Source organism: Papaver somniferum, unplaced genomic scaffold (assembly GCF_003573695.1).
Source record: "Papaver somniferum cultivar HN1 unplaced genomic scaffold, ASM357369v1 unplaced-scaffold_132, whole genome shotgun sequence".
Classification (NCBI taxonomy): domain Eukaryota; kingdom Viridiplantae; phylum Streptophyta; class Magnoliopsida; order Ranunculales; family Papaveraceae; genus Papaver; species Papaver somniferum.
Genome location: NW_020622381.1, coordinates 1,937,821 through 1,947,968, shown reverse-complemented (window position 1 = coordinate 1,947,968; position 10,148 = coordinate 1,937,821). Strand labels below are relative to the sequence as shown.

The following is a 10,148-nucleotide window of genomic DNA, read 5'->3' as shown; positions in this document are numbered from 1 at the left end:
GAAGAGATGTTTCTTGTTGTGTATCAAAAGAGCTCAAGACTCCTCCCTTAAATAGTGTTTAAGACGTTACAAACGAGAGGAAAAATGCATGCAACAAAACCATGCGTATGACAGAAATACTGGTAATGTTTGGTTAAAAACAGTGTTGCTTTTGTCAGGCTTAGAGCAGTGTGTTGGTTAAAAACAGTGTTGCCAAAACAAATACGTACAGACAAGAAAGCCAGGACAAACATGTGCAGACAAGGAAGGCAAGACAAACACGTACAGACAAGAAAGCCAAGACAAACATGTGCAGACAAAGAAGAAGATTCTTCTACATGTGTGTAAAACACGTACCAAAAGTTTTAGCAAAAAGATAGGATCTAATGAACCCACACCCACACCCACACCCGAGCCCGACCCAACCCGAACCGACCGACCGGACGGACAGCGGCGGCGTGCGTGCTTCTGTGCGAAGCACCGCGCGTACGGGAAAGGCAACCTTGCCCTAGTCTAGGCCTTCCCCCCTCACACAAAAGTCTAATGACCCAAGGGCCATGCCCTTTTAGCCAATTCTATGGTATTTAAGTCTAAAACTCTTTACATTTTAGTCTATGTGGGACTATTGTTTTATCTATTCAAATGAAAAAACAAGTAGTGGGCAATAGGTCTAGAGATCAAAACATAGTCCATGCAAATTTGGTATAACAAAGCCGTTTTTTCTAACATTAAGTGTTGTTGAGAGAAGGATGGGCGGCGTACAAGATTTCGCCAGGGTTTACATACTAGTTTACACTCTCGTATTGATTCAGTTGGTAACCTAACTAATATACGTTATATGATATCCGATGGGAGATTCTCAAAATTCCCCATGGTGAGGTGAATTTAGAGTTGGATTATGAGAAGAAAAATAAGAAGATGGTGAATGAAGCTAGAGATCGAGCTGGAAATGGATGAAATGAATGATTTGGGGATCTAGGTTTTCAGACAACAGAAAGGGTACAATTAAACCCAGACGAAAAAGATGTGTTTTGAGGATTTGTCTGACTCGGTAGGGACAGGAGGTAACAACCAAAGGAAAGGAAAAATGGCGATCTTGATACAGCTTGGACAGTGGGGATGGTCCAGATATGGGACATGATGTGTCACAATCTGAATGATGAAGATGGAATGATGCCATCGGGATTGGTAATTGGGTGGAGCGGGGAATAATCAATGGTCTGCATTGATTGTCACATATCCATGTTAGTTGTCCCATGGTAAGAGTTTTCCAAAAAAATGACAACAACCTACTGATTATGCTTAATTATCTTGATATTTTTAGGGGCGACTCAAAAGGAATTAGGGGGATTTTTTGTACCTGTTCAAGGTGATACCATGTACGAACTGTAATAGCCTCTGGCAGTTAGATAATTTACATACTCAGTTCACCATAATGAGAACATGAGATTTTGAGAGAAGAGAGTTCTCTAGTTTTCGTCAGAGATTTGGTACGACTATAGTCATGACTGATTTGTAAAATGTCGGTGACACCCATCAAAGTTGGTATTGATGTTTTATAGGGAAGGTGCAATCCTTCATGGGGTCGAGTCTCGTCTCCATCTCTTATTTCTTTTATAAATAGTTTTTTTTAGTTATTGTTCGTTTGCTACTTTCCTCAAGCTAAGGTTTTACGAGGTAACCAGTTTCTTTAACGTCATGACTTGTATAAACCAGTGTCTCGGACAACAAACTTTATTTTCATCAACGGTTAGGGTCATTTTGTTGAAGATGGACGGTGAAAACACAGGTATCAATCCCTATCAATAGATAAGTATTTCCATTTTTTCCCGATAATTCATCTGTAGCCGATACCTAGGTAACAGTTAACCAAGATTTACGTTTATTGATCTGGCCTGTGACGTAGTTCCGAAAATTCTAATACAGCGCCTATGTTTATCATTCATCTATGGTGACCTATTAGCAACTGTGTTGTTTTGATGTAGTCAAATTTAGTGGAAGTCGGGGATGATTGGGAAGCAGGATTGTCGTCGATGGGGATGTTGTCTCACCTAGATTATGTTAATTTTTACGAAGTGGAAGGATGTGATGTTGAGTTCAAACTTCTGAGTTTTATTTTGGAGCCAATCTGGCAAGCACTTTCACTAGGGTCATGATTTTCGATAACCAATGTGCATGAATTCAAGGTATATTCATCAACGGGAATCTGGATAAGCACTATTTACTTGATGTGTTTTGTTTTAAAGTTAGGTAGTTTTGCAGAAATGATGCTGAGTAATATCCATTTATGCATATAGGAGTGTCTCATGTGGAGTATATGCCTTGAAGGCTATTGAGTGTCTGATTATGGGTGTCGAACTGTCGAGTATCAGCGCATCTGAAATTCTTCAATATCGGCGTGAAATGGCTGTACGACTGCACAACCAAAAGTTCGTGGAGGTAATTATACCCAAGTGGTAAATAATTAGACGGGTATGGACTAGATTAGTTGTAATATTTCGGGTCCAAGAGCATAGCTCAATTGTATCCCATCAACTCCAGTAAGGAGGAAATCAGGGGTTCAATCCCTGCCACCGTAAACGTATGTACTAGATTAGTTGTATAGTGAGTTTAGCGGTGTTAGGTCTGACAGTTGGGTCAGTCCAACTTGCAGTAATTTATAATAAGGGTAATATGGTCATTTTCACAATCTGTAAAATTTACTTTATTTATTTCCAATAAAGAACGTCTGACCATTTTCACGGTCTCCTTAATATTTATTGCCTTTATTTCTAGTAAGGGTAATATGGTCATTTTCATAATCTTTAATATTTTTAGTAAAGGTAATATGGTCATTTTCATAGTCTTTAATATTTTTAATTTTTTTTTTACGCGAAAACCGGACCCAGGCCCCTACCCGAACCCATCCAGTTGGACTGACCCCACTACCAGACCCAACACCGTTAAACCGACGGCGGCGGGTATTGAACCCCTAACTTCCTCCTTACTGGAGTTTATGGGATACCACTGATATATGCTCTTGACCCACTATTAATATTTAGTTTACTTATTTCTGATTAGGGTAGTCATAGACAAACCCGTCTTCTTCTTATGTCGGCCCTCTCCCCATGGCAACGTTTGTACTAGTAATTCATGGTTACACGGCTGAGAATAGACACATGTGTGCCTAAAAGAAGTGCGGAGATTTTTTTTCTCACTTAACCTAAATACTTCTTTTAGTTTTAGGGTTTCTCTATTCTAGTGCAATAAATATTATGGAGACTGTGACAATGACCAAACTATCCTTCTCGGAAATGAGAAAAGTAAATATTACAGACACCTCTAGATGATGCAGTATCAGTTGAAGAGGGTGCATCATCAGTTGAATTTGATGCATCAGTAGCTCCACCTATCCACTTTTTACCACCACCTCTAGTTTTTGGTTTGTTCCTTGGAACTGGTGCTGCATTAGTTTTATCTGCAAATGTTGAAGGCGGTGGTGGCCTAGTAGCTGGATCCGGCCTCACATGAGGCCCTCTGAAGGTTGATGGTGCTGAAACATAAATATAATGCACAAATAAGCCAAACAATATATACCCAAAACAACATCACATACACAAATGAGCCGAATAGATACCTTGACGTTGATATTCGGCGACAGCTCCTTTACAAGTGTTCCTGTTAATGGCCATACAAGTGCTCCTTTGTTATGATATATTAATAATTGTGCTCACCAACGCATTTTTCTTTGTTTATCTTCTTCTTTTATGCCTTCAAATTTTCTTTTTCTTGAACTTTTCTTTGTCTTTAATATTAAAATGAGGATGTTGCTCGGTCGGTCCTCCCTCACTATTTAAATTGTTTTTCTTTTTTTAATTTTTCGTTTGATACTTTCCTAAAGCTGGTTTGACTATGTCGGTTATGACTTATCTCGTTGCATATGTTTATGTAGGAAAGTTTGGTAACGGCAAACTTAAACGCATTTACTACACGGTGGTTGGGTTTCGGTGTAGCATATTTTTGACAAGTAATATTCCTTCGTTATTAGTACCTTTTCGGAACAAGGGTAATGTTATATTACTATGCATGTGAGCATATGACACTGGAACAATCATTTAATCATGGGTGATCATTAGATTGGCACAAATTTTGTGGAGTGTCATTTACTCTGGATTCCGTAACCATGACATTGGGAATTTTGTTGAGTGTCATTTACGCTGGATTCGGTAACCATGACATGGGGAATTTTGTTGAGTGCCAATTATGTAAGCACACATGGGAATTTCTTAAAGATTCTCGCAAACACTACCGTATCATTGACATATTGAAAGTACTGTTAAGTATCTTCAGATCTTGTTAAGAACTTAACCACACAGTTTGCGGGTTCGATTCTCGTGAACTCTTTCTCGTAGATCAGTCCCGTCTCCATCTTGTTGGAATTATTATTTTATCTTTTAGAGTTCTTTGATTTTGTTTGAATGGTTGTCCATACATGTTGTAGATAATCCCATAGTCTAAAAGTGTTTTATGTTATATTGAACTGGTGTCTATTTTAACTATTTTTCTTTGGATAATTTAAATAAAAAGAATGTATATAAAGGAAGGAAAACACTCCAAACCCTAAATGAAAAAACAATTAAAAAATATCATAGTATACTTTAAATGAAAAAACAGAACAAAAAATCATTACATGGATAACCTAAGGATTGTATTAGAGGAATGGACATCGTGAGTACACATTTCCGACTGTGCTCCGAAACACTTCAACGAGACGGCACTCCTCATATGAGGAATAACTCTAATATTTGTCCTCCATGGTATCTCCGCAATTTTAATCAAAGTTCTAGTGCATGCATCGTAACGCGTTAAACAGCGGTGGCTCTGAAATAAGATGTCTTCGTAATTTGGGAAGGCTATCGGCATATAAGTAGACCAGAATAGTTCCCCAGGCCCTACCAACTGAATGCTCCTCTTAAGCTTCCAATTCCATTCCCCGCCAGGTACCCAGCCATGAATATTCTCGTCGGAAATGGGTTCCCATAAATCAAACAAGGGATCATCTCCACAAGACCATCGCTCCTTATAATTGTAGTAAAATAAAAGGCGAATTCCAAACAAGACCATCCAAAGTGTTAGCCCCTGAGAACCTAACGGAGATTTTCTACCATGAATCTGATGTGGGGGTGGTGAATGTGAATGTAACGCCTCAGTGTCCAAATTGAAAGATACAATTTGAATATTCCCCTCACATGGATTTATCCGAAAAATACACCCATGTGCATACACACCTGAGTCACAGAAAGTATAAGGAATTGTCCTGATGTTCCTCCATCCCCTTATGTCCCCTAGCGTGTGTACTTCCACATTACCATCCACGTGAATTCGAACTACCTTGTATTGACCGGTACGTTGACAGTATCTGAATCCCCCTATTACGTTTCGTGGACTCCAACCAATATCTGGCGCTGGTCTTGGATCTCCTATTTGTGGCAGATGGAGGTGCTCACCCGTTGTCAGATTCATAATGTAAATAGGATCTTGTATGTCGTGGTGTGAAACATAAAAACATACCAGACCGTTACAAGTTCCTACAATTGGGTATGAAGTCGTTTTATAGGCTCCGAAACGATCCCAGTCTTTTAAAATCTCTTTGAAATCTTCTTCGTTAATGTTATCCATGTAGAAGAGTCTCGTAACGTTCTCTTCCCCCATCGTTGGTGTGAAGCCGAGAAGGAGACCAATTCTTTTTTCCGCAAGGACAGTCCTCCATCCTTTGCATACGGATTTGTTTTCCGAAACACTTTCAGTTGTTGGGAGGCGTTGTAGAATCTCTGTAGTTAACTCTTCCGGCAACCTACCCATCTCCACTACTGGCGAAAGATTTTTAATCAAAAAAATATAAAAAATTAGAAGCATTTAGGATTTTGTTATTGTAGAATGCATATATGATTAAACCTTATATAGACATCCAATGGGTGCAATATGTGTCCCCTCACATAACACTTGTTGGCATTCTCATCCCTTTTGGCGTTTCAAAATCTATTCGGTTGATAACGCCGGTTGGCAGTTTCACGCCTTTTTCTGTTTCAAAATATCAACCGTTATAAGAAAGGGTACAAACTGTTTTGTGTCGAGTAAAAATTTTAAGGTGTCGTTCCTCAACCAGTTTTATCAATGTCATGACCTTTACTATGATGTCATTATCATTGTGAGGAATTTTTTTAATTTTATATGATTTGCACACCTTGACAAGGGGTAGGGAGTTGCTCAGTGCGGTGATATTATCCTGGGTTCAAGTCTCTACCTTACTTCTTTTTTAGACTTATACACAATACACTCACCTTACACACACATTTCAGCACACACTACGTTTCACACACACTGAGGTCATGTCCCGGGTTCGACGCTCATCTCCATCTCCTAATCTTTTTTGATTGTTCGTTTCGTACTTTCCTAAAGCTAGTTTCAAATATGTTAGTTATGACTTATATCTTTGTCGCACTACAAATAGAAGTGAGTTAAAGGAAGAAAACGAAAAGTGTTGGAATCCAAACTAAGGTGACATGGTGTAGTTTGGAGACAATCGGCAACCAGTTTAGTGTCCTGTTTTTCGTCGACCAATGTCAATGAATTCAAAGTATATTCATCGACGGTTGGGGACATTTTGTTGAAGATGGACGGTGGAAAGTTCAGCATTACCCTTGTTCTGCAAGGGTTCATGTAACAAAGGAACATTACTTGTCAACAATACGCTAAACCGAAACCACTATGCAGCAAAGGCGTATAAGTTTTCAAGGAAATGTGAACCAGGTACACACAAATATTAAGAGAGACCTTTTCAAGGAAACCAATTTGGCAACCAGTTTTTCAGGGGTCGTGACTTCTGGTAGGTTATGTCTTTGACACTATAAGTTGTTTTCATCGATGATTGGGGACATTTTGGCTTAAGATGGACGGTGAAAACACAAGTCTCAACCCCTATAAATAGAAAAGGATGACTTATTTCCCGATAACTCGTATCTATTCGATAAGTAAGGTTTACTATTTTTTTTTCTAAATGTTGAGCTGATAATCGAAGTTGTAAAGGGGGATTCTAATCGAAATAGTTGATTTCATCAATCAGAAGTGAAGCGAAAAACATCACATTCGTAAGTAGATTCCGATCTTTTTACTCTTGTACTATGCTGGTATAATAGAAAGTTCTTCGAGTGATTGAATGTTGTTTGAGTGATTGAATGATGGGATGACTCTAATTGAAGTGATGAATGACAGTGATGTTGGGTTGGTTGTTTATTTATGGTTTTATGGTTGAATTTGGAATTGTTATCGGTTCTAATTGGATGATAAAATGATTAATTTTGTGTTAAACACTGTTATTCAGGTCTAATTGAATGATTACCCATGATTAAATGTTTGAGTTTGTGTACTTTTATGGTGGATCTATTCAACTGTGTGTGCTATTAAGTGTGAAGTGTTTAAAAAAAAACACAACTACTCCCTCCGTCCCTGTATAAAAGGCGGAGAAGTGTAAATCTCGTCAAATAAGAAAAAATTTAGTTTTCCTAAATTTTCCTAATACTACCTGATTTGCCCATATTTATTGTTATGGTAATTAATGAATATCTCTTCAAATAAGAAAACTGTGTGTTCATTGGAAGGTTACCCATATTAAATATTCTCTAATATTCTGTTACTTAAAAGAGCCTATATACTCCGTGAAGAAAAAAAACTCGAACCATTCTCTTCGTCTTCCACCTCCTCCCCTAGTTTTTTGTTCAATCCCATTGATGATCAACAATTCTTCTGTTCTCTCTTCATAAACCAAAATTTTACCCATAAACCAAGATATACTGGAGGCAAAACGTTGGAGCCAAAATTTTAAACCAAAATTTTGAAATTTCAAGTTTCCAAATGTTAATCACAACCAACAGGAGCTCAAAATCAATCAAATTTTTCTGAGTAAATTTCAAAATTTGAAATTTTCAGAATTGCTTAATTGGTTTGAAATTTCTTTTTTGGAGCCAAAATTATCTCCAAATTTAAAGCTAAAGATATGTATTGTTTCTATAAATATGGTGTTAGAAATCTTTTGTTACCAAACAAAGAGAGATGGAAATTGATTTGAATCAATTGCCAGAAAATAATGATAACTTTAATTTACCTCCACCTCCCCCTCCCCACCCCCTCCTAATCCTCCTGATTTGAATCTACCCGCAGAAGAAGAGCCGATTTTTCCTACCAACATACAGTGTAACAAGAGAAAAAATCTCACTATTGATAAAAAAAGACTAATCATACAAATGCTTTTTAATGAAACTATTCATGATAAGTTACCAAGAGGTGTGTTGTTAAAGGTTGCTAATCATTTTTTGTAGGGAAAAGATCCGTTGAAAGACTTTGGCGTGCTGCAAAAAACAGTATTCAAAATGGAAGTCCTGCTAATGTTTCCTCAAGAATGCCCAAAAAGATTGGTCGCAAAAAAATACAGATTGATCTGGAGATGATGAGCTTGATTCCTTTCCGTCGGAGAACAAATATAAGATCAACAGCAAAGGCTTTGGGGATGTCAAAGACCACTGTTTGGAGAAGAATCAAAGATGGGAGTATTAAAGCACACTCAAATGCTATTAAACCAGGCTTCTCACTCAAAACAAGAATAACAAGACTTAAGCATTGTCTTGAGATGCTAGATGAGAGTGTATCCCCAGCAGTATTTTCTGGTATGTACGACCGTATTCACATTGATGAAAAGTGGTTCTATATGTCTAAGACGACTCAAAAGTATTATCTTCATCCAATGGAAGCGCCGCCGGTACGTAGATGTACCAGTAAGAATTTTATTCCAAAAGTTATGTTTTTGTCGGCATTAGCTCGTCCCCGATATGATGAATACGTAAATACTCCATTCGACGGGAAAATTGGAATGTGGGCGTTCGTTTTTATGGAGGCCGCAAAGAGGAAAAGCAAAAATCGAGTTGCAGGTACTCTTGAGATGAAACCGATTAAGTCAATCACACAAAAGGTTACTCGCGAGTTTTTGATCAACAAACTACTCCCTGCTATCATACAAAAATGGCCACATGACGGTCGCACAATCTTCATTCAACAAGATAATGCAAGGCCACACATTGCTATTGGTGATGAACAATTTTGTGAAGTTGTTCGACAATTTGGATTGGATGCGCGCATATGTTTTCAACCTCCAAATAGTCCAGATTTAAATGTCAATGATCTTGGATATTTTAGATCTATAGATGAACATCAACACTCCGAGGCTCCAAATACCGTGCCTGAATTGGTTGCGGGCGTGGAAAAGTCTTTTCGAGAGTATCCAAGTTACCTGATAAACAACGTATTTCTAACGTTACAAACGTGCATGAATGAAATATTAAAGAAGAAAGGAGATAATGATTATTATATCCCACATATGAAGAAAGATCATTTGTTTAGAATTGGTGAATTGCCAACTTGCATTCAGTGTGACAGTGAAGTCATAACCGCAGCAAAAGAAGCGCTTGAGGCTCTACAACATCAACTATATCAACAAGAAAATGAAACACCACATGAATGATCTTCACATTTGTCTTTATAGTATTGGATTATTTAGATTTTTTTTCATTTTAGTTCGTCAGTATTGGCGTTTTTAAATTAGTTTTCATTTCAGTTTATCAGTATTGGAGTCTTTAGGTTAGTTTTCTTTTTAGTTTTCAGTATTGGAGTGTATGGATTAGTTTTCTTTTCAGTTTGTCAGTATTGGAGTTTTTAGATTTGGTTAACTTTCGTTTCTACTGTATGTTAGTTTTCGTTTTTTTATTCCTTTCTTGTGAAGGATTTAGTTTTCTGCAAGTCCTAAAATATCAATAGACGTATATACACAACCAATGCAAACAATAATGGTTTAAAGACTATAGATCAAAAAGAAAAAAGATAGCACGCGAAAATGTTTTATGCCAGCCCATGTTACTGTAACTTTTTGAAGGTAATATTGCCTACAAATCCAACATATAGCTGCAGTTGTGCATGATACAGAGCATGAGTTCTTCCCTAAGAACCTGCTACATTTCTAAAAACAATATTAACCTAGTTGGTGTTTTTTTTTTGGCTGCTGGTATGCCTACTTATGTTTTACACGGCCGTACAGCTATAACCTATCTATCTAAACACAGTGAATTATCAACCATGGACCACAT

The 10,148-nt window shown here is 37.6% G+C and overlaps 1 protein-coding gene across 1 annotated transcript; it reads left to right on the top strand.

Moving 5' to 3' along the window:
- The first annotated feature begins 8,413 nt into the window (after positions 1–8,413).
- Positions 8,414–9,529, top strand: LOC113333202. The gene has a single exon (XM_026579718.1). The coding sequence runs from the start codon at positions 8,414–8,416 to the stop codon at positions 9,527–9,529; it is 1,116 nt and encodes a 371-aa protein (XP_026435503.1).
- The last annotated feature ends 619 nt before the right edge of the window (positions 9,530–10,148 follow it).

Bases quoted from the DNA above. Each gene is read 5' to 3' on its own strand.
- LOC113333202 (XM_026579718.1), top strand. From the start codon at position 8,414: ATGCCCAAAAAGATTGGTCGCAAAAAAATACAGATTGATCTGGAGATG.